Source organism: Anguilla anguilla, chromosome 11 (assembly GCF_013347855.1).
Source record: "Anguilla anguilla isolate fAngAng1 chromosome 11, fAngAng1.pri, whole genome shotgun sequence".
NCBI lineage: Eukaryota > Metazoa > Chordata > Actinopteri > Anguilliformes > Anguillidae > Anguilla > Anguilla anguilla.
In genome coordinates, this window is record NC_049211.1 from 10,744,385 (window position 1) to 10,772,377 (window position 27,993).

The 27,993-nt window shown below is 42.7% G+C and overlaps 3 protein-coding genes across 6 annotated transcripts; 1 reads left to right on the forward strand and 2 right to left on the reverse strand.

Annotated features, from left to right (window-relative positions):
- Positions 1–426: 426 nt before the first annotated feature.
- Positions 427–8,597, reverse strand: ybx1 (Y box binding protein 1). Of its 3 annotated transcripts, none has more exons than XM_035382010.1 (8): positions 8,324–8,597; positions 5,086–5,149; positions 4,863–4,896; positions 4,667–4,756; positions 3,376–3,696; positions 3,060–3,115; positions 1,833–2,076; positions 427–777 (listed from the first exon to the last, which is right to left on the reverse strand). In XM_035382010.1, exons 1-7 carry the CDS (start codon positions 8,430–8,432, stop codon positions 1,863–1,865), a joined length of 888 nt encoding a protein of 295 aa, XP_035237901.1. In that variant the 5' UTR covers positions 8,433–8,597; the 3' UTR covers positions 427–777; positions 1,833–1,862. The 3 variants fall into 3 exon arrangements, with proteins under 3 accessions (XP_035237901.1, XP_035237900.1, XP_035237899.1); XM_035382009.1 differs by having other exon boundaries at positions 3,030–3,115; XM_035382008.1 differs by having other exon boundaries at positions 3,018–3,115.
- A 2,339-nt stretch (positions 8,598–10,936) lies between these two features.
- ppih (peptidylprolyl isomerase H (cyclophilin H)) lies at positions 10,937–27,419 on the reverse strand. 2 transcript variants are annotated; one of them, XM_035383325.1, is made up of 9 exons: positions 27,208–27,419; positions 18,730–18,794; positions 18,099–18,122; positions 16,305–16,349; positions 15,068–15,110; positions 12,827–12,919; positions 12,492–12,579; positions 12,304–12,344; positions 10,937–11,744 (listed from the first exon to the last, which is right to left on the reverse strand). In XM_035383325.1, the coding sequence occupies exons 1-9, from the start codon at positions 27,271–27,273 to the stop codon at positions 11,676–11,678; spliced, it is 534 nt and encodes a 177-aa protein (XP_035239216.1). In that variant the 5' UTR covers positions 27,274–27,419; the 3' UTR covers positions 10,937–11,675. The 2 variants fall into 2 exon arrangements, with proteins under 2 accessions (XP_035239216.1, XP_035239217.1); XM_035383326.1 differs by lacking the exon at positions 27,208–27,419 and adding an exon at positions 22,536–22,702.
- On the forward strand, positions 20,870–25,276 carry si:dkeyp-100a1.6. Its single transcript, XM_035383323.1, has 3 exons — positions 20,870–20,983; positions 21,412–21,640; positions 24,013–25,276. The coding sequence occupies exon 3, from the start codon at positions 24,071–24,073 to the stop codon at positions 25,169–25,171; it is 1,101 nt and encodes a 366-aa protein (XP_035239214.1). The 5' UTR covers positions 20,870–20,983; positions 21,412–21,640; positions 24,013–24,070; the 3' UTR covers positions 25,172–25,276.
- Positions 27,420–27,993: the final 574 nt, after the last annotated feature.

Here is a 27,993-nt window from a genome sequence, read left to right on the forward strand (position 1 = left end):
ATTTAAGATGAAAGGATTGTGGAGTTAAATGTAGTGCCTGGCATACCTCATCCGCACTCTCTCCTGGAAGCGTGTACATTAGCATTTACCCTCTCTCGTGCCCCATGTCCTATTGGTGCTGTGCATAAACAATCTACCATTTTAATGGTATGTTAATGGATCTCACAAGCACTTTGTGGCAAGTGACCTACAGACCATTATGAAGAACTACACAAAATCTCATAAAAATTCATTGACTGTTTATGCAGGTAGCACAAGGCTAGGAATGCACTGGGAGCCCTCTAGTGGTCAACTTTATGAAGTCCCCATACAGAGTTAACGTGGCCCAATCACATGTGCCCACACAAGAACAGCCATTTTAAGCACCAGTGACCTAAGAAACACAATGAGTGACGCACACTTAATTTAAAAAATGAAACTACTCGGTACAGTTCTTTTGACTTTTATTTGCGCTTGCCTTTTAAAATTCATGTTGTATACATAAAAAGTTTCATTTAAAAATGTCAAATTGACCAGATATCAAATTACTTTTCTTTTAAAAACCTTTTGGTGTAAAAACTTAAGACCGATTTAGAAAAAACGTCTGCGGTTTCAAAAGAAAAAAAAACTCATTTCTTAGCTGTCACATAAAAAGAATGGAAAAAGAAAAGAGCTGCATAGATTCTGCAGGCAATCGGTGGTAATCTGGTCAAACGCATGTTGCAAGCTTTCAAGATCGTCAAGTCAAATCTGTTCCTTATTGCTCAGATCTTCAGATGTTTCTTCATGTTGACATACCTGAAAGACAAAAGACAATGGCAGGTCAAGTATCTAAACTGGAGTTGTACAAAAAAAAAAAAACACTATCATCCATGACACAGCTAGTTTCATCCTTACTGCAGCAGTCAGTGAATTTTACAGAGTGATGACATTAGCTAAAGCCAAAACGACAGACAACCCAGTAGCAGGAGGGCTTTTGCCAGGCTTCCAGTTTGCTTTATCAAATCCATTGCATTACCTCTTTTTGTTACCACGTTGTGAAAAGTGCAGACTGTAAGCGGGGTTGAAATGATGCCAGTGTCAACTGGGCTGTATACCAAGACTGATTCTGCCCACTTTACGCAATTCCCCCCCCGACCGCACCCCCATCCCCATGTCCGCACAGCCAACAACTACAGAGCAAAGCAAAGGGAATGCATCAGTAACACTGCCCTAGGTGCACACACATTAATGGCCGGCAAAAAGGAAAACTGCAATAGCCAACACATGCTTGTTGCTCTCAAATCTTTTGCTTTTTAATCATGGTCTTGTGAAAATGAAGTGGCCACATACAGCACATTTCCCCCAGTGAGCTGATATAGATCAGTTTGATTTCACGTTACAGTAGTGACCAACACTTTGGGAGAGCTACAGAGAGCTATGTTCTGCTAAAATAGTGTATAGACAATCCAAATGGTCTGTAATGAATAGTAACTGTGCTGGTGCTGATTGAGAGTAGAGCATAGCTGGCTGTAGCATCAGGTAGAGGGTTTCAGTCGGGGTTACCCACTACTCTACATGAAAGAGATTCCTTTGGCTGGTCTGACGCCTGCAGTCTGCCTGCACCAGCTGTGTGTGAAGAGCAGCCAAGCTGGAGAGCTGCAGTGTGAGGATGGGGACGCTGGCAGGGCATGCTGGAGGACGCGTGTGCTAACCTGGCCTACGCAGATTGATATTTTGTGAACTGTGGCAATGAAGAGCGGCCTACAAATCTGAGCGGGCGTTCCGAAGGGGAGAAAATGGCGGAAACGGGACGGGCTGGCCGCGTGAGAGTCACGCGGATGTAAAATGGCTGCCGCGCGCGCCCCACGTACCCGGCGATGGTACGGATGGTAAGCCGGTCGTTACTCGGCCTCGGGAGCGGGCGTTTTCTCGGCTGGCGTCTCGGCTGCCTTGCTCTCTTTGCCGTCCTGGGGCTTGGCGGTCTGTGGGCGTCTGCGTCGGTAATTGAAGTTGCGGCGGTACCGCCTCTGGCGGGGCTCCTGGTTCTGGCTGCCCTCGCCCTGGTTCTCCTTGTCCTCCTCGCCGTCCCGAACTGGCCTGGGACGCGGGGGACCTCTGATGGGACAGGGGAGGAATGACATGTTAGCCTCGAGCTGCACTCTTACAAGTTAGCCCTTTACCACCTTTATTGAAACCAAATGCCAGCCTGGCACTAAAACAATGCCAAACTGGCACAAAGCCTAATCAAATTATCAAATGAAACTGTCTGGCAATTTCTTGCCCTTCAATTCTCATAAAGGAATTAACCGTTTGTAAAATGCATCAAACATTAAAGGCATACTATGCAAACTTTTTTAAAGCTTTGCAGTGGTTCATCGCTTTTCATCCCTTTGGCAAACTTCAGCTGATGCCACTGAAAAGCAATTCCAAGGTTAACTCGTCCTTGAACAAGCCCAGTCGAATTGTCTTTTTGCTCCACCAACCTCAAGCTCTGTAGCCACACACACCCCTCTCAAACACATTTTAGAATAACAAATACAGGTAAAGTTTCACAAATTCGGCGAAAGTGTGTAAAGGCAGATTTTCAATGTAAAAATCCTGCATAGTATGCCTTTTACATCCAAATAAGGAAATGCACCAAGAAGTCATTAAAATGGTTAGAAAGAAGAAAAAAAGATGCCTACAGAAGGCATCTTCCCACTTAATTGCAGATCAAGATGAGAGGAGAGCTTGATGGAAGTGTGTCAGAAGAGTTCCTACACACATTAAGAAAGCAGTTGCAATTCAATGTAGGGCTGCAAAAATGATATGGGAAATGACAACATATTGTTTGAATTTTCAAGCAGTGGCACAATAGCACTGAATTCAAATACTGCAAGACGGTAGTCCAAAATAACACTTTTACATTCAAGCTTTTGTTGGCCCAGTTAGTCCGTTTTGCTAATTCTAAGTCAAACCCACAGTGTTAAGTATCAGTTAACTGGGGAGTCCTTAGCTGATCCTCCTCCAATAGTGTCATTGTTGCAGCCTCTGGTCAGTGAACACAACACGCAAACCTTGGCCTGAACCTTGGTCTGAAGCCTCTATAGTAATTTTGCCTCATTGGTTTGTTGGCCGGGTCTGGACCGCCTTGGTTCTCCTCTCCCTCACCGCCCTGAAACACAGCAACAAAATGAGACTCATTAAATGCATTCACAAATCCATCAATAACATCCATCATTTAAAAACACAAAGCTGTCTGCATCACATCTTTTTTTCTTAAAAAAGGAATTTTAAAAAAAAATGTATATTCCAAAAACACACATGCAGACACGCGTAAGTTTTGCAATACGAAGATGTGTTGATATTGCCATCTGGGGCTGAGGAGCGTACACGTCAGATCAGAAAAACGAAGGCCAGACCAGGTCAGGTTACCTCAGTCATCTCTCCGCGCGGGGCGTTGGTGTACGGGGGCCGGCGGCCGTAGCGCCTGCGGACGAAGTAGGGGGGGTAGCGGCGACGCCCCGGGAAGGACGGCCGGTGCTGCTGTGGCTGCATCTCTTCCTCGGGGGCGCTCTCCACCCCCTCCCTCTTCTCACGACCCTCGCCCTCCCCGTCACTCTGGTAGTTCTCCTGGTAGTCCCGGGGCGGGCCTCTGCGACGGGGGTACCGCCTGTAGCGGTTGCGGTCTGCTGCGTATTTGCTTCCCTGTACTGGGACCCCGCCAGGGCCGGTGACATTGGCTGCCTCTGCACCCTGCCAAGGAAGAGGGGGTGGAATTTAAATATAATGCTCAAATGACCATTTCGCAGCCCTGGAAAACAGTGCCTGTGTCTTAGGCAGAAATCGACCAACCACCTTCCTAGTTAGCTGATATTAATATATATATTTTTTTAATTAGGCAACTAATAGCTGACCACCACAACTGTTCACTGGCTCAAATGCCACTGCCAGTGACACTAGCTGCATTGTATCGACAGAAACTCAGATTCCAGTTTCACACGAATACCACTTGGATATCACTCCTGCCAAAGAATTCATTCGACACTGTGCTCAGTTTTTGCCAAAAGAAGGCTTGATTAAAAGGATGCGTTTTGGCAAACTGTGTCGAGGACATGATTGAAAAGGAGAGAAAAGTTGCGTTCTTCGCCAACTGCACTTTAATGGAGACAGAGCCAATACTTCCGCATTAGCTGAAGTTTCCCTGCAGTTACCGCCCTATCAGGTCCTACCAGTATTGCTCAAATAACTGCCAGAAGGCTGAAACAATATATGGCACAGGTGCCGTCACTGTAGTTTCATTAGATAACAACACACTGGAACAGTTTTATATTAATGACAGCTCAACAACATATGCCATGAAACATATGCCTTGGCCATTTGGCAAAATGATCTACAACTTCCTATGCAGAAAGGTCAGATAAGGTCCCAGTGTAGACTATCAACTAAGGACTTATATTATAGCCCTATTCTCATATTACAAACTAAAACTGAGTAATATGAGTAAAGCATGAACAAGGCCTCAAGATTGCAAAATGGATAATGTTTAACAAAGATTATGGGATATTTACAAGCTAGTCTAACATGGTTTTTCCACATTGTAAACTAATGTACATAAACTTTCCCACACCAGTCAGAAAATTTAAGGCACATGGCAAGTTTTACAACTTCATCATTTTACATATCTTGATGATGCTATATGCATTAACTCAAGATCTGCAATTACCTTTTCACCTTCAACCACGTCAAACTCCACTGTCTCTCCATCTCCAACACTGCGGAGGTATTTCCTGGGGTTGTTTTTCTTTATGGCAGTCTTAAGATAAAGGAAAATGAAGTCATCTTTTGCATTTAATTTTTTTTTAAATTTACATCCATGAACATTATGAAACCACAAACACTGAGAAATTACATTTACATACCTGATGTACAAAGACGTCTTCTTTTGTGTCATTCCTGAAAGAAATGTAAATAAATTATTTTCTTTTTTTTATACACTAAACAGAAAAAAGGAAGCAAGAAGTCAGTAACTGATATATCAGCTACACAGCTGAATAAGCATATAAAAGGATGTCTTAATAGCACTGGACTATACTCCTTAGCCCAAGTGTCATATTGGTGTACTTAACAGCACATTTAACTTACCTGTTGATGAAACCATAGCCATTCCTTACGTTGAACCATTTAACTGTTCCCAAGACCTTTGTTGCTAAAAGAAAGGGAAAAAAAGACACAACAGAAATAAGAATTGAGTTGAGTACATCGGTATGTGGTTCAATGTGAGGGATATGGTGGTTTCATTTCATGGCATTTCAGTTGGTTTTCTTATATACTGAGCTAATAAAAAGATTAGCATGTCACAATGTCAACTCATATCTAGTCTGAACAGTGAAATAGCTTTGTACAAGAGTTGCACATTTACCCACAGCACATCCATTCAGAATAACAATCAGTTACGTGCTTAACACAGACATGCTTATAAAAGTTCCCAGATATAGGTATAGCCAACAAGCAGCTCTGATGCTAAACCGGTGTATTTTTATACATTAAACTACAAAATAATATTTAGTGCCATAGTAGGCGCAAAAGGATGATTACTTCAAGCAGCATAAGTTTGAGCAGGACATATTTGCTCAAGATTTCAGTGTTAATCAAGTGATCAGCAGTTTAATCGGGTGCATTTTCAGTCTTTAACGGCAGACAGGCTTGCATGGGCGTGAGGCCCAATGGACTGAAGATACTCTTTCTGCACCACGGAGTATGACCGAATCTGCATTTGATTCAGGCCACAAATGGGGAGAAGGGAGATGAGGAGAGGTGTGATGTGTGTACTTGGGCTGATCACACAAGAGTAGCTGCATTCTGAATCAGCTGGAGAGGCCCAACTGCACATGCAGAGAGACCAGGGAGGAGATTCACACAAGGGCTGGTTTTACAGGTGCTCAATCTACGACTCTGGGCAATGCTCAAAACGGGGAGGTGATGTAGCGGTTGGCAAACTAACTCAGTTTTGGAAAGGTAACGCAAGGTTTTTGTGAGGTAAACTCAACATGTCTGCTTCAGCGTGACATAGAAAATCATCTGTAGTGGTTAATTTACAAATATGGACACATAACTAGTGGTACCAATTTAATTAAGCTCCCAAAGCTTCCCAAGTGTATGAATCTGTAACAACTTACCTGGAGTCAAACTACAACTAACAGCTTGACATACTGTTACAAGAATGTTTTAACTGAAAACAGCCCTAAGCCTCATTCCTAAGGAAACGTTTGAATACAAGTCTGTGTAACAAGTAAGCAGTGGCTAAACGTCCTCTAAAAAGGAATAAGCAACAAAATGGCTAGTGTGTGAAATAGCTAGGTATTCCTGTTGTTTAATACTGCACCCATTTTGAGGGCTAACAAAAGCTTCTGCAACACAACTATAAGGTCCATATATAAGAGATATTGCATTAGCAACTTACTCCGGGGCTATAGCGAGGAAGCAGCCGTGTCGCATTACCGACATGCAGGTAAAAACGTGGCTGTGTTACAGAAGTCTTAAGCTTGCTGGCCAATGCACTCAGTGCTAAACAAAACATGACTAGTTATAGCAGCTAACAAGCTTACCCACCTAGCTAGTTAACATCGGCCGATGGGTTACGTTTTTAGAACAAGAAGCTAGCGACGATTAACCGAAGCAAATCGAGGAAGTGACTGAAATGTTACACGTGGTCCACTAATAGTGGTAAAACTGGATCAACAGAACGTCACCGTAAAAATTGGACGACGAGGCGGCATAGTAATGATAGCCAACTAAGGCGTAATAGCTTAAGCTTTCAGTGCAAGTTACTTCAAATTGCCTGTCGATTTTAACATTATAAACTGCGGCTAATGATGCAAGTTAACAATCTTAATTGTGACAGACTACCTACTGCAAGCGCTGTAATACACTTGACTACGTAGCCAATGTTAGCAAGCTAGCAACTTAGCCCAATCGTTTAGACATGTGGCTGGAAACCAGCCAGTAGTATGAAGCTAATCTAGCTAACGTTAGCTAGCCAACTCGTTGGGGTAATCACCAGAACCTAGCTATTTGACGAAAAACAATACGGCGATTCAAAGGATTACTTAAACTAAGATGAATACACCATTAGGTTGTAGTGAATTTCTTCAGATAAATTTTCGGATGATCATTTTTCTGTTCGATTTTTTTTTTTAAACCGCGTTCTCTACACAAAAGAAATCCCTCCCGTGTCCACATAGCCACGGCGGACATTTTGGATTCCTACCTCGGCCAAGTTTCCAACTAGCTTGCTTGACTCGGCTAGCCACTATAACGTTAGCAAGACTAACACTTGATGGAGGGCAAATACCCCAGGTTAAACTTCGAAGTTATACTGCCAAGTGCCCACGTAAAGTATTCATGCGATAAGTCATACGGTCAGTCATTCCCTGCGATATCTGTACTAAATCAACACGTCGGATTATTGTAACGTTAGATTCGTAACGGTATATTTACAAACTACCATATTTCAAACAAAGGGATGCGACAGCTAACATTAGCGAACAAGACAGTGTCGCTACATCGTAAATCAGCTAAGGTTACTGTAGTTCGTTAATCGTCTTCTGAGAGAACAAAGCCAACTGGTCTGTTAGCCAGATCTATCGATAATAGCGTTAAGTTGGTCGATTCGTTAGGTTGCAAACCAGAGGGGACGTAAGGCGTGCTGGCCATCCTGACCGGCTGGCATATTGTAACTAGCCAGCGGTGAAGTAGGGTCATGATCAAGGCCAAGATCCTTCACAGGCGGGTAACGGGAACATTGTCATCCCTTAAGAACACCATGTGCTAATCCGCAAACCCCTTACGACAGTAGTTTCCCTCTCGTACAAAACGTGATCCAAAAGGCTGGGTCTTTATTGAACCCACTCCGCGGCAAACAAACGCTCTGATCGCATTTTCCAAATTAATACAATCGGCTCGGTAGCAGAACGTGCACTTCGTGACCAGTTAACGTTAGGGTTTAACTACCAGTTATCACCAAGGAGACTGAACTGTTTCAGCGGATCGGGGGACTTACGGACATTGATGTCTGGCTAATGTTAACCTATTTGAGCAAATTTCCTCACATTTTCAAAGTAAATAAGGTAAACATGACAGGCCCAGAGATGTTAGTGAATGAACAGCTAGCCAACGTTTGCAGTTATCTTAACGAGGACTCGCATCGGTTAGCAACTTTGCTAGTACTACCTTGCTACGGTTAGCGATTTAGCTTGTTGAGCTACATCCAGATACAAATTCGACTGTTCGCAAGCTAGCCGCATTGTTAACTTGGTTTTAGATTTAGGGTACGATACGAAAGCTAAAATAACTAACGACAATCGGCTAACTAACAACTCACCGATGACCTTCTTATCCCCCGCGGTAGCTTCGGCTGCCGGGCTGGATGGACTTTCCGCTTCGGCTTCAGGCTGCGGCGACTGTGGTTGCGTCTCGGCCTCAGTGCTCATGGTGGTTTCTGGTTGGTACCTTAGACTTGTGCCGGCGGTGGCTTTCTAGTGTGTTTTCCCGGTGCTAGATGGTAACCTGGGCCGGCGGTGGTGGGGGCTGCTGCCTTCGGGCTCTTTCCTTTCTCCGCTCCCGTTGCCGATCGAACTGGACGGAATGAGAGCCGAAACCAGCCAATATTCTTAGACGATTGCCCTCCCATTCTGAGTTGTAATTGGTCAAAGTCCCTGTCCGTCAACACATTTGGCCAGAGTTCTTTATTTCTATTGGCCAAAATAAATGTCGGTTGCATAAAAATATGGCTTCTTCGACAATGATTGGTACAATACCCAGAAGGCTACAATGCCTACCAGGAGGAAATAATTCGTGTTTATTAGCTAGCTAGCTAAAAAATACAATGCGCATGCACAGTCAGTCCTGTACATCCTGTACAATCGAGATGTATTGTACGTGTTATGTGCGAAAGCTGTCTGTTAATGGACGATTAGAAAATAGTCATTTTAACTAAGCTCTTATTGTAACTTTGCTTGATGGGTAATTAGTGCTCACTATAACTGGTGTTATAGTTATTGGATACACACTGCTAATATGGCTAATTGTATGTTTTCATTATATATCGAGTGGTATCGTTTCCTTTGGCTATTTTTCTTCGATAAACTAAAGCTGTGTACTGGGCTACGTTGTATCAGTTGTTTCATTTGTTGATGTGAAGTATGGCCTTAGCTTAGAATCTCTTAGAATCTCATTCATAATTTGTGTCGTATTTTTCGGACAACCCCGTTATAAAGGGAGGGGGGGTGCTTCGTGTGCTTTAGCATCTTAAATAAAATATGTAAATATGAAATGTTAAAAAAAAAAATTAAAGCGGAAATAAATGTAATTCAAAAACTTATAGGAGGTTATATACATTTTCATTTTCAAGGAACTATGAAAACGTGTGGACACTTTCGCCTGCTGTACCCGTGAGGTGTTACGTAGTCTGCATAACTCAAATGACGTACAAGCCTTCCAGCTTCATTTCAACCTCAAAATTAAAGGGCATCTTCACAGAATCACATTCCAGACATCTTGCTTCATCTCTAAACAGGCCAACACCTTTTATCGTGCTAATTCTTCAGCACTGCGTGAGAGCACTCCTTGTTGTGTTAAGGTTATAAATGGATCAGGAGTTAGACATGCCTATATGGGTAGCTTTGACGTCAGTCTCAATAGTTTCTTACCATCCAAAAAACCTTACTAGTTCCTGTAAGGTTTTCAACTGCTCTACCCATTGTGATAGTGCCATTTCTGAAACTACTACTTCTTTGGACCCATTCAGAACAAAATGTCTTCAGTCCTGTTAAATGCATCACCCTTTCAACCTCTACAGGCATCTACAGGCTGATATGGCCGGGGTGACTTAGTATCGGCAACTATGTAAAGTTGACAAAATAATTTCAGTAGTTAATTTTAGCCATGTTTGCTATACCTGTTTTCTGAATCATCCTATTACCTAGTTGTCAGTTCCAAAACTGACATTGTGAAAAAAACATGACATTAGGGTTCATAAATTAAGTGGACACTTGGCACGTCTACCAATATTGATTATTGATATGCCATTGCAAAGTGAGGGGGGAAAAAAAGTAACAACAAAAAAAAACATACCAGCTTGCCATCAGATTTGAAATGGTGGAGATAGATTACACAGTACAGTTAATAGAGAAGACCATATTACCATATTACAAAAACAATGGCTTATATACATAAAACACACTTAGAAAACCATTGTAGCCTTGTGGCATCAATTAGTCAGACTTCATAATTGGCTCTGCCTTTTGTTTTTACTCTTGTCCACTGGATTCTCAATATTGAAATGATAATAGTTTTAAAATTCTCTTAGCTACTTTAAGCAAGATGATTTTCTTAGCTAAGCGAGAAGGTGCATGTAGTATAATCGTTAAGGAACTGGGCTTGTAAAAAGATTGAGGATGCAGGTAGCTCGTTAGTACTTAGCTCTGAGATTATTTTAAAAATTCTTGATTCCCTCAATACACTGTGCCAAAGATGATTCATCCATCATATAGATGAAAATAGTTGGACTATTATGTGCAATTAATGACTCATTGATTTGCACTCTCTATGGAGAGCAACGTATTCTGATTGGGTTATATGAATCAGTCACTGACAATGAATTCTAGTTCCACCCAGTTCACAAAGTTTCACTTTCCCATCAATACATTAAGTAAAACATTATGTGCCTTTACTGCTATGGTAAATGTGGAATTGGTTTCATTTTGGATAAATGTATCCTTTTGTCCTGTCGACAGAAGGAAAGGGCAGCAAGAGCAAAATGACACTGACGTCACTGTCAAGGTGACAGTACAGTCAAGTGTAAAAAAAAAAATAAGGAAAATTAGAAAAAAATTATGCATTCTCAACAGCTAATGGAATAGAAATAAAATCTTGGGTATGATGTGAACTTTCATTAACCTCAACTTTCTCTGAACAAAAACTGTGAGTAAAGAAGTACTTTTTTTATCAAAACATTTATTTAATCAGTTTGTACACAACAGTGAAGCAAGGTAACTAATGAGCAAGTCCTTGTTACTGACCGATCAGCTGGGGAAAGGCTTGAAGTACATACAATATCAGTCCCAAATCTAAAGTAATCTACATCCATGTGATTTCATGTTTCAGTTGTCTTGTCTCATTATCATTTGGGCCAATGATAAATACACGGTATATTTGCAAATTATTATAAGATATAAAAGATAAAAAAAGACAAAATAAAAATACGAAGATACTAGCAGACTGAAATCCTTGGGTATTTGAGAGCAAGCCCCCAGTTGTAAATCTACCTTTTAACACCTTCAGTGTTTATCATCTAAGTGTTCATACCGATTAGACCAAATGACAGGATTCATCTCTTACCAATTCCTGCAACCATAAATACTTAAACAGTCTTTACAAAGTTAAGACCCAGAATTATATTTTCACAATGGATGTTATTCTAGTGATATGCTATCAATATTTCTAAAATTTGGACATTTCTTTTTTAAGAATTAAAAAAATAAGTGCTTGCAATGCAAACACATTTGATGAGAAATATTTATTGTTTCAAATTAATCTGAAGTATTTGCACCATTGGACAGGACTGAAAAACAGAACAATTGCTGAAGATGCCCCTCCACTCTCCATGCCAAGCTGCAGAGCTGCAGATTCACCAGAGGAGGCAGCACACATGAGCTGTCTCTATGGGGACAGGGTCACATCTCCCCACACTGGGCAACCACAATGGGAAGCTTGGGTTTGTTGTTGGGTCCTGTTGGCACATTCTGGAGAGGAAAGGGGGGGTAGAAAGCCTCCATCACTCAAAGCATCCACTGAAACTCTAGTGGAAACTCTAGTCGAAAACTTCATGTATGCTAACTGCTGGTTACAACTGAAAGTAGCGTGTTTTTCTAAAATTTCCCCAAGAACACCACCAAAAAAATAACATAGTCTTCCCCCAGTTGCAACTGTGTGTCTCATTGCTGCAACATCTGTAAATTTGGGAGGGGACAGACTGGCATGCCTATCCTCTGAAATGCATAGTCAGCCAACTGCTGCTATTCCACTCTGAAATCTGGCAGCCAAGGTCCTGCTGCTATTGAGCTGGAAGACAATACAGCAGACACTGGCAGAATGCTAGTGCTCAGTCGACCAGAGGCGCTGCTAGTTGAGGTTAGCCTGCTGACTGAAGCTCTATATCTGGATGACACTGTGGCTATTTGTTTTTGACTTGTGTGACCTCTAGGACACAGTTAGCATTGGCTCAGTCTGAATTATATCCAAAATTTAGAACAATAACACCGTCATCAATCGACATAAAATCACCAAGAGTCTGTAACTTACCTCAATCTTTCGCATGACAAGCAAACCGTCTACCACTTTCCCTAAAATTAAATAAAAACAGAGACAAAATGTGACACCTTTTAACAAAGTGAAGAGAATTCATGGCTGTTAATGAATAGCTAATGTGATAATAAATATGAAAGGAATGACCTCCATTCAGACCATGTCCTGTCCTGGGACCCACTCACCAAAAACCACGTGCTTCCCATCCAGCCAATCACACTTGGTGCAAGTGATGAAAAACTGGCAACCATTGGTTCCAGGGCCACTGTTTGCCTGGGAAAAAAAACAAAAAACAATTTGTGGAGGTTTTATAGCACCTTTCTTTGGTGGGGCGGATATTGCACACTTGACAAAAGGAGGGCCTACTGAGCCTTTGACAATATGATTTTCTTGCCATTTTAAAAGGTGCTGGTTACAGATTAGAAAGTCTCGGACACTGCCATCTCTCATTACATTACTGTGACTAAGGGAGATGGAGTGGGCCATGTGATCTCATTCTGTAGCACATGAAGGACCTTACCATTGACAGGAGTCCTGGAGCAGAGTGTTTCATTTTGAAGTTTTCATCTGCAAAGGGACCCCTGTAGATACTGCATATACCAGTGCCATCACCCTACGAAAATAACATGTGCACGCGCGCACACACACACGCACACAAACTTAAAAGCATGAAAATGTTTACACGGATAGACAATGCTGGATTAATCCACACAGTTCAAAGAGTTTGTCAAACAGCAGTGACAAGGAAATAATACAACACCATTTAAACAGACAACAGAATACAATTAAAACATGAACACTAAACAACATTATTTGGACCAGAGCACTACCAGACTAGTATGTACCAAATCCTACGCTGTAAAACTCAAGGTTACTTCATGGCTTGAACCATTTGCAAATGGTAACTTAATCTGTTCAAGCATTCACTGACCTTTAACTTTTGAGGTAATAACTACTGTGCTATTTTTAATATGACATTCAAGTTTTTAAGGTGACTAAACAATCAATCAATTGCCATTTAGGTTTTGTCAGAGTATACACATGGTCTGGACTCATTTCTCACCTGGGGAAAAAGAGGCAAACTACTTGGCTGCCATTGCAAAAATGACCACAAGGGGGGGCAAGAGGAGAACATATACAATGTCGCATTTGGGAGACAGCTTTTTTCTTTTTTAAATAAAGTGGGCAGTATGAATTTTGTTTCTTTGTTTTTTCGACTTTATTCAAACAGGGAGAGAGCATTCCGTTTTACAGCTATAGATGGAACCACAGTACCGGAAGTGCCATGGCAGAGAATCAAACTCCACAGCAAATGGAGGTGATTTCATATATGGGCTGAGAGTTTAATGGCCTGTGATGGCACTTCGGCAGCATCATGACAATGACAAAACTTAAACCCGTTTTTCTATGGGGGAGATGGTTTCAGTTGGCAGGAAACTCCATGTCTCATCATGGTAGAATGTGACTGTTCAAATTGGCTTGTCCCTCTGCCAGCTGGTCAAATATTTCAGTACTTTAGTAAAAATGTGCACAAAAACACAGACTCAGACACACCAAAATAGGCAGAGGTGTCCAAAATGTATTTTGGAGAATGTAAGTGGCCATCTGTGCAGCTCTGGGACAGAGGCTGGGCTTTCTTTCTGGCCCAGTTCACAGCAGGTTAGGCTACCTGGGGGGCATTAGCAGGGCGTTGCTGTGAAAGAGCACGAGTGCTCAGTCAACCTAGCCTGTATAATTAAAGGCTAATACAAATAACTGCAGACGAGAAGTAAAACAACCAAAAAAACACCTTTAGGTATATATGCTTGTAAATGGATGCTAAAAGCCTGTCTTGATGCAAGATATAAATAATAGTGAACCAAATAAGACTGCCAAGATAAAAAATAAAAAAAATGTAAAAAAAATGAGCAGGTGCAAATGCCAAGCCTCTATGTCGACACACAAAAAATGCAGGACTTCGAACCTATTTATTGGCTACAGTGACTACAATGGATACGTCATCCCTCTAATACAGTGGTTCTTAACCTTGTTGGAGGCACCGAACCCCACCAGTTTCATATGCTCATTCACCGAACCCTTCTTTAGTAAAAAATAGTGTGTGTGCCCACTAACTGCAGACTAGACTGAGGGGTGGACCTCTGCGGCGGAGGCTCCACCGAACCCCTGAGACCGACTCACCGAACCCCTAGGGTTCGACCGAACCCAGGTTAAGAACCACTGCTCTAATACTAATTTACATATGACTTTAATGTTTGATAATATTCTTACTGTGAGCACTGAAGGGAGATTCTCAGTGCGGCACAGTTAAACATAACATACTGATGCTTGGTAAGGAAGAGAGATGCACATAAGCTGGCAATACAGAGAACAAATATTATAATATAGTAAAAATGAATAAATGAACCAGTCAGAGAGCTGTTGCTGGTGTGGCACAGAATATTCATATGTAATTGCCCACTTACTTAAATGTGTTATTTTATATGTATGCACTTTATTTTGCATGTTTACAGACACCCCCCATTCAATGTCAGGCATTTGAGTATAAAAGGCAGGAGGTCACCTGCGGGTATACAAGCTGTGGGCTTGCGCTGCGTTCTTCAGTCGGCAGTTCACACCTGAATCAATAAACCACCGAGGACCAGCCGACTCACAATATCGTGTTTTCTGTTTATTCTTTCAGAATAAATCATTTCTAAAATATGTCACCCCTTGAGTCAGCTCACACTCTATGGGTGAAACATTGGCACTTACAAACACTCACATTCACAAAGTCTCCTCCTTGGATCATGAAGTCCTTGATCACCCTGAGAAGAATCCACATAAAAGTTCATAAGCAGAAAAAGAGCAAGCACACATTATACATTTCTCAAAGCCCTAGCCTAAATCCACAACATGGATTCTTTTAGGTCTGTTTTTAAAGCAGACTCTCAGTGCAAAGAGGCTGAGGGACACACAGGCACACAGTTTTAAAACAAGGTTTCCTTCTGTGCAGGGATTGTTTTTTCCAAATGTATATTATTCACCCATTTTCACGGACTCTCGTGCTTTCCTTTTGAATACATTCTCACACACCCCTTTATACTGATTCTCAGTCTCACAGCCCTTCTTCAGGCAATTTCGTTTGCATGTGCGTGACCTTGACGACACTGCTCCCCCGCCATTACTAAATCTTCATCAATACCTGACCACCACCAGCACAGGGGGAATGGTCATAAAGCATGCCTGATGAAAAGAGGAATGTTTGAGATATCGCTGGCCCACCAGCTCTACCTCGGCCACATAACGTACAACCTGGATCTGGCCTATTGGCACGGGATTGTCTTGGATACCTGGATGCAGTTATGTTTTTATGAATGAAGTACGTGGAACGTAATGTATACGCATGAAGAACAATAGGCACGTACAGAGCAAGTGGCTTGATATGTAGTTTGCAGGTAATTGCTGTCGATATAATGACTGAAGATTACACCAGGGTTCTTTCTTTAAGCAAGCTACGCTGGCTGCTTTATCAGAACTTCCTTTTGCATAGAACCCCGACATCATTTAAAAGCAGACCACAAATGGAGCTCTATTGTGCTCATGTCAGGAAGAGAAGCAGAATCCATCGACAGAGGAGCGAATTCCACACACAGTATCTCTGAGACAGGAATGAACAGGGCTAATGTCTGACAGCACGTTGAATTTGAGCCAGAGGTAACTTTCTAAAAAGGGGTCCCAACAGGACTTGGTGAATAAGCTCAATATTCTCAGCTGTTTTTTTCCCCCTCAGCATTCAATCAACCACCAAGTGCATTCTTAGGTGCGCATTATTGGCCATAAAATCAATAATAAAATTAATTCACGTCAAGATTCACGTCGCGTTAAAGATAAGTACATTACATTACAGGCATTTAGCAGACGCTCTTATCCAGCGTGACTTACATAGTGAGTATATGAGGGCACTCAGAAAATACTATGAAGGACCTGGAAAGAGATCACATGCAAGTAGTCTGCCATACCTGTGAAATGTACAGCCTTTGAATCCAATGGGCACACCATCCTTCCTGTAGAGAAATATTTATGCAGCACAGAATGATTTGTATTATTGTTTGCATGGCCATATGTTCCCCTCAGAAACAATGCAATTATGAAAGTACTTTCACATAATAAATTATATTCCCAATTTGCACTAAACAGCTGTTAACTGAATATTTCAGAACAACATTTTAAGAATGAAATAAAATGAATGGAAGTAAGTTCATTAAAAACATGCATCTCAGCTGACAGCATTTGTCATGTTTGTTGAAAGACTACACAAGCAAGTACTGCTCAACACTCTCATGCTCTACATTTCACAATTTATTCAGGTATGGGGATATCTAATAGCACTACATTTTATTACACTTCTAAGAAAGAGCAAAGTCATTTTTTACACCAGTAAAAAATAATTTAATTTTGTAAAGCTATTTTTGAGAGGGTCAACCTAGTGAAGCGACATGGTTAAATGTGTTAAAGGCCAGGCTGGGATGAGATGCACTACATGACCAAAATTATGTGGACACACTAATAATCAGCAGGTTTGGCTACCTCAGCCACACCCATTGTTAACAGGTGCATAAAATCAAGCATACACCCATGCAATCTCCATAGACAAATACTGGCAGTAAAATGGGTCGTACTGAAGAACTCAGTGACTTTCAACGTGGCACTGTCATGGGATGTCACAAGTCATTGTGCTGTTATTGTGAAGTGGAAAGGTCCAGGAGAAAGAACAGCTCAGCTTCGAAGTGTTTAGGCCACACAAGCTCACAGAACGGGACCGCAGAGTGCCGATGTGCGTAAAACTAGTCTGTTCTCGGTTGCACCACTCACTACCGAGTTCCAGACTGCCTCTGGAAGCAACGTCAGCGCAACAACTGTTCAATCGTCACGGTTTCCATGGCCGAGCAGCCACACGCAAGCCTAAGATCACCATGTGCAAAGCCAAACTACGGCCGGAGTGGTGTAAAGCACACCGCCATTGGACTCTGGAGAAGTGGAAACGCTTTCTCTGGAGTGATTCATCACACAAGGCTATCTGGCAGTCTGACGGACGTATCCGGGTTTGGCGAATTCCAGGAAAACACTACCTGCCCAAATGCATAGTGCCAACTGTAAAGTTTGGTGGAGGAGGAATAATGGTCTAGGGCTGTTTTTCATGGTGTGGGCTAGGCCCCTTAGTTCCAGTGAAGGCAAATCTTGTACATACAATGACATTCTTGAGAATTATGCGCTTCCAACTTAGGGGCAGTAGCTTGGGGAAGGCACCTTTCCTGTTTCAGCATGAGAAGGCCTCGTGCAAATGGAGGTCCACAAAGAAATGGTTTGCCGAGTTTGGTGTGGAAGAATTTGACTGGCCTGCAGAGCCCAGACCTAAACCCCATCGAACATCTTTTGGGATGAACCGGAACATCAGTGCCCAACCTCACTAATGCTCTTGTGACTGAATGGAAGCGAATCCCTGCAGCCATGTTCCAAAAAGCCTTCCCAGAATAGTGTACGCTGTTATAGCAGCAAAGTGGGGATCGACTCCATATTAATACCCATGGTTTTGGAATGAGATGCTCACAAGCAAATATGGGTGTGATGTTCAGGTGTCCACATACCTTTGGCCATATAGTGTCTATGAAAAATTTGTTTTTATGTCTTATGACATAAAAACAAATCAAATTGTGCCTTTAAAAATAGGAATGGAGACGTCAGACCAACAGAAATGCACATATATGGCATTTGCACCAGCATCAATGAGAAACGAGACTCCAAGTTTCACTCACTTAAACTCTCCAGTGCAGAACTGCCTACAAAAGAACAAAGGGGAGATAAAAATTAGCAAATAATTAAGAGTGGAATCAGCAGTAAATTTGATAAAATAAAAGGTTATGTAAAATTGTACAAATTGATACTTGCTTTCCAACAATATGCCTACTCCCAACTCCAGATCTTTCAAAGTTTCTGCACAATATGGTTTTAAGGATATTGTCTGTGCATAGCCTGATATGCTCAGGTCAGACACCGCCAATTCTGGGAGCATTATAATTCAGATGTGCAGTTCACATATTTCTTCAGTCCACACACCGCTACTGGAGCACAGAAATACATGCCTTGGCCGTCCCCGATACCATCAGGTACGGTACTTAGCATTGGTGCTGTGAACATCAACACGGGAACCGTTCACAGGGTTGTTCCTCCATGCAATACAACATATGACAATATAAAGAAGACGCCTTCACCGTGGCAGTAACTAAGCATGACAGCGTACATTTAAATTCAGTTCTGTTCTGTTAAGTTCTGTTCGGGCGGTAAAAATGTTGTACGGAGGCCTAAGTCACACAAACATTTAGCTGCTCATCCTGCCACTAGGCACACACAGTCTGAGGGAATAATCACATGCGTTTCAGCTCTTACCGAAAATTCTCTGCAGTTTTGGGAACAACATCAGCAAACAGCTCTACCTTCATTCGCCCGACTTCCTGGAAAACCAAGAAAACACAACTTGTGAAACAATTAAAATTCCAAATTTGAATATAACTTTCAGAGCATGTTCAGCACTTGTTTTTTTTTTCCTCTATGGTTATTTTACCCGTGTCAATATATTAGCATATGCAGGACTTTGCAAGTGCTATAATAATGATAGCCACAACTACACAGAGCTTCGCCTTAATGGGTACAATTCTGCACATTGTTACATTAAAGCAGCATTTTCCTTTTTCCTTCCCTTACACTCTCCAAATGTACACAATCTCATGGCACTCCACTCTTAAAAGCGAGCGATGCAATGGCGTTGCTGAGAAGTGTGTACAGTAGGCCGAAATGTTTTTTGTTTATTTTGGCTTTTGTGAATGTGATTTGTTGATTTAATTTATGTATGCCTGCCTCTGAGATTGTGGAAGAAATGGGATGCTTACTATGGTATAATTATGCTTATTATTATTACTAATATAAAAAGACACTGGTTATTAGCACACTATGACAATTTCTTTAGGGACAAATATGAGCAAGTTCTCAAAAAAGTAAATTAAAAAAAAGTTTAAAAAGAAAAATTATATATATATATATATATATATATATATATATATATATACACATATATATGAGGCTAACAAACACTGCAGGTGTGGCCGAGGCTTTACTGTGTACATATTCCCTTCACTGAAACAGACACTTTAAGCAAACTCAACCAATTAAACACTCAACTCAACCAAGATATGTTTAATAAAATAAACGTATTCTTTTTTTAATTCTATTTCGGGCTTTTGGATTTCTCTTGCAAAACTCCCATCAATATTCAATTCAATTCAATTTAAAAACATAACACAAAAGCATAGTGCAGACACTGACACAATTTAAAAAACACACTTTCAAGACAGTTTTAGACATAAAAACACAAACAAAACGAAATAATAAAAATAACAATAGAAAATAGTTTTAGAAAATTTTAAGTTATGTATAAAAAGTGCAAGTCGTCATTGGTAAAAAGTACTGCACGGTGCCATTAAAAATTCCTGTTATTGCCCAACCCGTGTCCATACTCAGGCTTAGTAATCAGTGTGTGGGGTGCGTGGGGGTGGGGGCACTAGCTTTACAGCTCTTGGAAAGAAACTGTTCTTTAGTCTGCTGGTCCGTGACTGTATGATCCAGTATCTACTACCAGGTGGCAGGGGGTCAAACAGGTGGTGGCAGGGGTGTGATGGGTCCCAGGTGACGCAGCGGGCTCTCCTCAGACATCTCTTGTCAAAGATGTCCTGTATGGGTGGTAGTGCAGCTCCAGTGATACGCTGGGCTGTTTTCACCACTCGCTGGGTATCACGATTGCCCGAGCAACACAACAGAGCGTACCCTCATTTGCCTCATGCTCAGTTTGGAAAAGAAATGAGGACAATGTGCGAAAAACACCCCCTTTGTTCCACAACAAAGGGGAAATTCTGGGAATGGAGTCCGTTGCCTCGCTGCGGAGTTTGCTCAGGCGCTCAGTTAGCCTAATCATAATCAATGTTGATTTTCTAACAGGAGCTCCCATTGTGTTCCTCCCAAAAGGCAAATAAAAAACACTGCTCTGTTAATGTTAGAAAGTATAAATAACACTGGATTAGGTGCAGTCCAGATTCACGCTGGTTTAGCGACGGCTCCAGAATGCATCGGGCCAAACCCTGATCTATGGGCATAATTTGAGGGACCGGAGGAGGGAGGAATGAAGGGGAACCAGGCGGGCGGGCGGGCGGGTGGGTTGATGGTTCAGAGGCTCTGTGCATCTGACTGACCCAAGGGTCAATGGGCATTAGCAAGTGGGCCATATGCTTCCACCCCGCAGCTCACCCCGAGTCAGACCAGAATGAAGACAGGGTCGTACAAGCCTCGAGTCGCCACCGCACAGTGTGGGCCGGGCGCGCGTGCGGGGGGGGGTCATTCAGCCCCAATGAAAAGAGTTATTTGTCCTTCTGCATCAATGCTGCAATACAGCACTTGAAGCCAGCAGCAGATTCTCTCAAACAGATTCAGACCGGTGGGATGGTCCCAGTGCATCCATTTGAGGAGGGGGTGTGGGGGGGGGGGGGGTCTCAGTCAGCACAATAAGGAAAGCCAGTCTCAGTTCAGTACAATAAAGGAAGCCAGACAACTGTGTGCAGGTCCACGGTGAAGGTCCACATACACTAGCTGACAGGTAGGAGTTCACAGACTTTCTTCTTTTTTTGAATGCATTAAAAATATAACAAAAAATGAAAATATGCCGTGTTCCTTTTTAAAATACGTTAAATGTAGCCTAAAACATGCGTATCCACGTTCTGATAAAATAGCCTCAGTGCTAGATCAGGTCGTATGTAAATGTTACAAATTCTGCACGCAGCACACAACGGTGATAAGAAAAAGCAGCCACACAAGTATGTTAACCAAGCTGGATACCTGCCAGTTACACTACGAGCATACAATGAGAACAACAACTGTAATGTGTACTAAGAGCAAACCTAAGAACTTAGATTACAGACATACAGTCTGCAGAGGTCCTTGTGTACAACTGTTTACAGATCTAAACAACCGCTTCTTAGCTCTCTGAAAATACTTACAAAATGGAAACACATGTGCTGTCTCAAGCTGCCAGGGGACGGGGCATGCCAGCCACCCACTAAAGACGATATGGGTGGGTGTGTCCCAGGTAGACACCTGGGACACACCCAGGCCAGGGCATCAGTGACTTGCCAACAGCCCTGTCTCATAAACGTCACGCCGGGCACAGCACGCCTGATGGAAGCAGAGCACATCTGCAGGAGCACAGACCGCCTTCGCTGCAGCGGGTACACTGAGAACTACAGACGCCGCTAAGGTACAGACTAAGACCGTTTCATTCATCTTTGTGGCGTTCTTTCGCTTACTCGCGCTCTTGGCACTTATGTCACCGTTAGCATTGCGGTCAATGCAGTTGCCTGCAAGGGCAGGACTCAACGCGTTTGCGAAAAAGAAAAGTGACTGAACACAGCCACTTTAGCTGCCATATGATCACTGTACTGGGCGTTTTCTTTAAAAAATGTGGCGAATTCAAAATGTTTGAGTATATAGCCTACTCCATAAGAGGGTTATTATGAGCTCTTACAATGAGCTCTTGGTTGATAAGTTTTGACTACTGCTAACTGAACACTGATCTACAGTCCACTTTATTTTTTGTTAATTCAGCCGTTAACAGAATTAATTTGAATGCTAATTTGTAAAACTTGTCTGTTCAATGAGTCAAGGGTCAAAAGCTTAAATAACAATGCAAACTTTAGGGTTCGTATGTTCATTAGCTATCACACTAAAAAGAGTAAAACACTGTTATAAGAAGCAGTGCGTGGAGTTTGCATTAGAGAAATGCATACAAATTCTACGGCTGATAACAATGGCCAGTGTTTGGCTGTTACTTCCTTGTTTTATACAATACCACAAACTGCAAGTAAATTTCAGATGAGCACACAAGTTCATTTGTATAAAAAGTAACATTTAAACTTTGTTACTTTGAGCAGATAGGTTAAGAGAAGTCTCTGCATAGTTCTGGTTCTGAGTTTGGCAGGTTGAAATGATAATTTTGCCTACAGATAAATAAAGCAACCCCAGCATTAGTGCACATGCCTTCTTTAAATCCTTTACTCAACCTTGTGCAAATGCAAGCGTTAAATAAATAAATGTACCCAAAACCCCTTTCCTTTATGTAAACAAAATCCTGATTGCAAAATGGAAAAACAAACCTGACAGGCAGCTCCATTAGGCCTCTTGAATTGAATACAACTGAAGCTAAAACCGACAGCAAAGCGGTTAAGGTTACCGAATTCAAGTGCGGAGTAAAATATGACACCTACTCTACACGGGATGGCCTTTCTGTGCGCCACCACGCCAATTCAATGCCAGTCTTATGTGGGCTATATAGCAAAGAGGCGACGTGAACTGTTGCACCAGATTTGCTTGATGACTTGATAACAAATGTTTATTTTAGAAATAAATATTAACCAACTTCTGGTTCTCTATATTACATTACATTACATTACAGGCATTTGGCAGACGCTCTTATCCAGAGCGACGTACAACAAAGTGTATAACCATAACCAGGAACAAGTGTGTCGAAAAACCCTAGAGAGAAGTACCGGTCCAAGTGCAGGGAACAACCGCATAGTTCAACTTGGACCCTGAAGGTTAAACTGATTAACACTAACAACGAGAACGGCAACAACGCAATCTATGGAAAAAATACAAGCAGTAGTTAAGACAGTTAATGCACCTAAGTCACCTACGAAACAGCTGCCTAGTTACAACCCTAAGCTTACAGTCAATATTGATATGAAACTCAACATGACAAAGGAACAGATGTAATAGAAACCCTGTCCCTGTTTCAAATAAAGTGAAAGTGAGTTAAGATCAACTTGTTCACATTTTGGGATAAACGTAGGATTTACCATTTCACAAAGAGAGCTCAAAATTTATCCAGACTTATTACTAGGGTGTTAGCGTCTTAAGCCCAAACCTGCAAAAACCCAGGTTTAAACACAAATTAGCTGAATAACATAAACACAGTCCAAGCCACCTGAAATGATGTGCACTCACACACGCACACACGCACACACACCGCAGAAATGAACACACAGTATGTAAGGTAGGTTCTTGCCTATGAGGGAGCCATCACTGTAAGAACTGAGAACTGAGAAGGGAATGTTTTCATACAGACCTGCAAATGCCTTAAGGCACTGAGATGATGATCTTTATGAGTGCATTCATCGTGAGGGAATTATTTACCTTTAAAAATGATCTAATAGGCGTGACTGTTCACTGAACTCCACTTTCTCAGAATCACCACAAACGAACTACCTATCAACCTAACAAAACAGACCTGCCCGCCCATATGTGGGTCCTGTCAAATGCCCAAGGAGGTCATTAAAGAGAATAGGCTATGATTTAATGTCTTTATAACATCACAGTCTGAAAGACAAATCCCCCTTAAATGTGTGGTGTAGAGCAGCAACTTGGAGCACAATGGATCCACTACCCCCTCCATAGGACTGGGAGAAAGGCAAACTAGCATGTGCATGTGACACAATACAAGACAAGAGCATCTCCAGTGAGACAGGCTTGAGAAAAGTACAGTTTAAATACGGTGTTCAAAAAAATGCATTTTACCCTGTGCCAGTGTGACAGAGGCAAAGGTGCACTGTACTACTGCACACTCTCTTACAGACAGAACCTGACCACAGAGAGGGCGCTGCGAGTGGAATGACTGGGGACTGAACACAGAATGCTCAGGTGCAACGGGAGCGGCTGGAAGATGCTGGCTGTGCTGGAGACACTGGCCTGGGACGGCAGCAGTCTCCAGGACAACGGCCTGCAGTACCTGGCCATCATGGTGTTCAAGGTGTGGCTGAACGCGTGCTGCCTGGCGTTCTGTGGCCGGAGTCTGCGGCGCTCCCTGGTGGGGGTCTGCGGTATCTCCCTGTGCCTGGCAGACGCCCTGCTGCTCGCCGCCATGGCGGGCTCCTGGGCCCTCAGGGGCCGCGTCGGCGCCTCCGCCTCTCTGTGCTTCGCCATGTCCCACGTCTCCACCGTCTACTCCCTGCTCCCCGTCCCGTTCCTGCTGCTGGGGGCCCTGGACTACGCCGGCAGCCTGGTCCACGGAGGGCACAGCGGCCGCCCCCTCACCCCCGGCAGGGCCCTCTGCTACTGCACGCAGGTGCTGTCCGTCTGGGCCCTGGCTGGCCTCTACTCCTACCGCTGCACCATCAGCCAGGCCATCAGAGTCAGTGAGCAGGAGCAGACTGAGCTGGTCTGCATGGTGCAGTACTCTTCTGTGGTGACCTACTTCTGCACAGGGCTGTGCCTGGCTGTGCCCTGTGTGCTGCTCTTCTACTGCCACAGGGAGCCCAGGCTCTTTAAGGCAGTGTTAGCGTGTCCCAGGCAGTGTGTTTGCGCTCCCTTGCCCGCGCCATGGAGGAAAGTGCCCTTCGGTCCCGCACCGCTGAGGGGGCACCGGGAGGCACAGCAGGAGGGCCGGCCAGACGTTCCCCTCCTCCTGAGCCTCACCCTGGGGTTCGCCTGGACCTGGGCCCCATACCTGGTGCTGAACACGGTCGCCATGCTCCTCAACATGGCCGTTCCTTCTCACCTGACCGTCAACGTCATGTGGCTGCTGTGCGCCAACAGCCTCCTGACCGGAGCCACGCTCTGGTACAGGAGAAAGGAGGCGGGGCCCTGCGGCGACCTCCTCGGCGACACCTGCGCATGGAGCCACTACTGGCACCATGGCAACGGAGGGGTGGAAACCAGCCTCCAGGAGAAGCTGCCCCATGACATCTACACCCTGTCTGACAGCAGCACCACTGAAAGGCTCCTGCCTATCTGACGCGAACACTGCATATAAGATTATCCATGTTGCTGACCCAAAAAATCTGCTAAATTGTAAACCAGTTTTGATTCTTGCCAATGACAATAAATATTAAAATTCACTGCAGCGGTGACTTGGTATTTGTTTTACTCTTCTTCCTTAAAATTGTCAAAATGAAAGTGTTGGACTGAATGCAGTTGCACGCCAAAGACCTGGGATCGAGCCCAGGTCCTGCCGGATCGGAGCACGGCCGGCATGTTGAGGAAGCGGCAAAGTGGACGGCTGCTTAACGAGGCGCACACAGCACCCTCGTTAGGCGCCGGAATCACGGTCGGAGGAGTCACGCCTCGAAGGAGGCATAGCGACCTCATTCCTACTGCCGACCGACGGGGTTGTGTAACTGCAAATTCCCACACACCTGAGCGCCATGAACAAGGTTCAGGCTCCACAGAACACTTTCTTCATTTCAGCAGCAATGTTTTTGTAAAATGTGCTATATAAAGAACGTTATTATTATTATGGTTGTCGTTTCATTGCCATTGTTTGTATAATCATTATTACCACTATTAATATATAAGCAACACAGATTGTCATCCTCTGTTCTTTCAGTAGCTTTCCCACAAGTTTGTTTTTTCACCACAGCAAAACACAACAAGAAAACACCCTAATTCCTCAGTCCATAGCACCCCAATAAACAGGCTTATGTTCATCTGACAGCTGAGCCGAGAAAGTAAGCCAAGGACAGTATACCCAAAGGTAATGTAAACACAACCAAATGCCCGCCTATCCTAAGGTTCAGAACATGGACAGATATAATCATTACATAAGCATTACATTATTCATACGCTTAAGAGACATGCTAATTCTGGATGATTCACATATTATGCATATTTTCAGTGCAAGACATTAAAGAATGTGAAGAGACTAACTAACTGCCCATGGTTCCTTAAGGCATCATGTAATCATTTGTCCTCAGAATGCATGTGCAGCATAAGCGTATGCTTGCTATATGCAGGAAAACAGCTAGGATCATATCAAAAATACACTACATGGCCAAAAGTATGTGGACACCTGACATCCAACATCTCATCTAAAATTATAGGCATTAATATGATGTTGGTCCACCCTTTGCTGCTATGAAAAGCTTGACTCAGAACTGAGAAGGCTTTCTACTACATGTTGGAGCATATCTGCTGGGATCTGCTTACATTCAGCCAGAAGAGAATTTGAGGTTGGGCACTGATTGGGCGATTAGGCCTGACTCGCAGTTGGCTTTCCAATTGATCCCAATGACGTTGAATAGGGTTGAGGTCAGGGCTTTGTGCAGGCCAGTCAAGTTCTTCCACATTGATCTTGACTAAACCATTTCCATAAGGACCTCACTGTGTGCCCAGATACATTGCTATGCTGAAACAGGAAAGTGCCTTCCCTAAACAGTTGCCATAAAGTCAGAAGCACAGAATGACCTAGAATGTAATTGCATTAAGATTTGCCTTCACTGGAACTAAGGGGCCTAGCCCAAACCATGAAAAACAGCCCCAGACCAAGGAGAGTCCAGATACTTTCGGCCATATAGTGTACCAGGATCTATTTACATATCTTCAGTTTGTACACATTACATCATATTACAATCCCTCAGCAGACACTCTTATCCATAGTGATTTACAAAAGCGGAGAAACGTCAATGCAGTACAGGAATAAAAAGTGCTATATCTTTAAGAAAATAGCGCTATTGTATCACAGAAAAAAAGTACTTTATTTCTAATCATTTCTAATAATAATTTAGCACTTAACTAACAACAGGTATTGTGCTAATAGGCGAGCAAGCAGACAGCACTCCAGACATGATAGCTAGCTAAAAACATGAGAACTAACAAGCTAGGTAGCAAGACTGGTTTAAATAACTTTCATGTTCTTACGATAACTGGGATACCTTCAAACTGACTAAAATTGGTCCCAAATGAGCTATATACGCACGGTTATTCGAATTTCACACGAGATGCATTTGGCTAGGAATCTATTAGCTAGCAAGGGTAAGTTACTTCGGTACTCACCTGGCCACCAATAGTGACGTCGAAAAACACTATCGGATTGTTCGGGTTAGATGGTTGAACATTCATAATTATTAGCTGTATTAACGTTTCAAACGTTTGTAAAATATAAAACGTCTTTAACAGTTAGCTAGCAACTTTGGTTATAGGCTTCTCGCCACTTCGATTCAAACGAGAACACATGAACTACGGCAGCCGAGTGCGGACATCAAATTTAAGTTACGGGTACCGATAATACACAAACCTTGCGGAGGAGTTGGTTTTGTTAATCATTTGCGTTTTTTCGTTCAAACGAGCATGCTTGTTAAGAAGGCGTGGTAATTTCCATAAAATACAAGCGAAAAAGGATTAAATTCTAAAGGTTATTTTGATTTAAGTTGTAGTCTTTCCTAAGTCTCAGATTCTCATATTATCCTGTTGATTCATTAAGTGTAAACAACCCATTGTGTTTCTTGTCGGCACCACACCTCACTTGTCAGAGGCTGTTTATTTCCCTTTAAACTGTCATAACAATTATTAATCACGTGCCTTTTTCCTAAAATAAAAACTTTCATATTAATGTTTAGTGTAGAAAGGCAGGTTAAAATGTCAGGGTTTAGAATATAGTTTTTATTTTATTTATTGTTCGGTCATAAAGTTCTGGTAACAAATCATTTACTTTATTGTGTGGAGTTAGGCTGCTCTCCTCAGGTGCACATGTGTTTCCTCCCACAGTCCAAAGACAAAAGACACCAAAGACATGCAGGTTAGGCTAATAGTCTAAAGTCTAAATTTCTCGTAGGTAGGTAT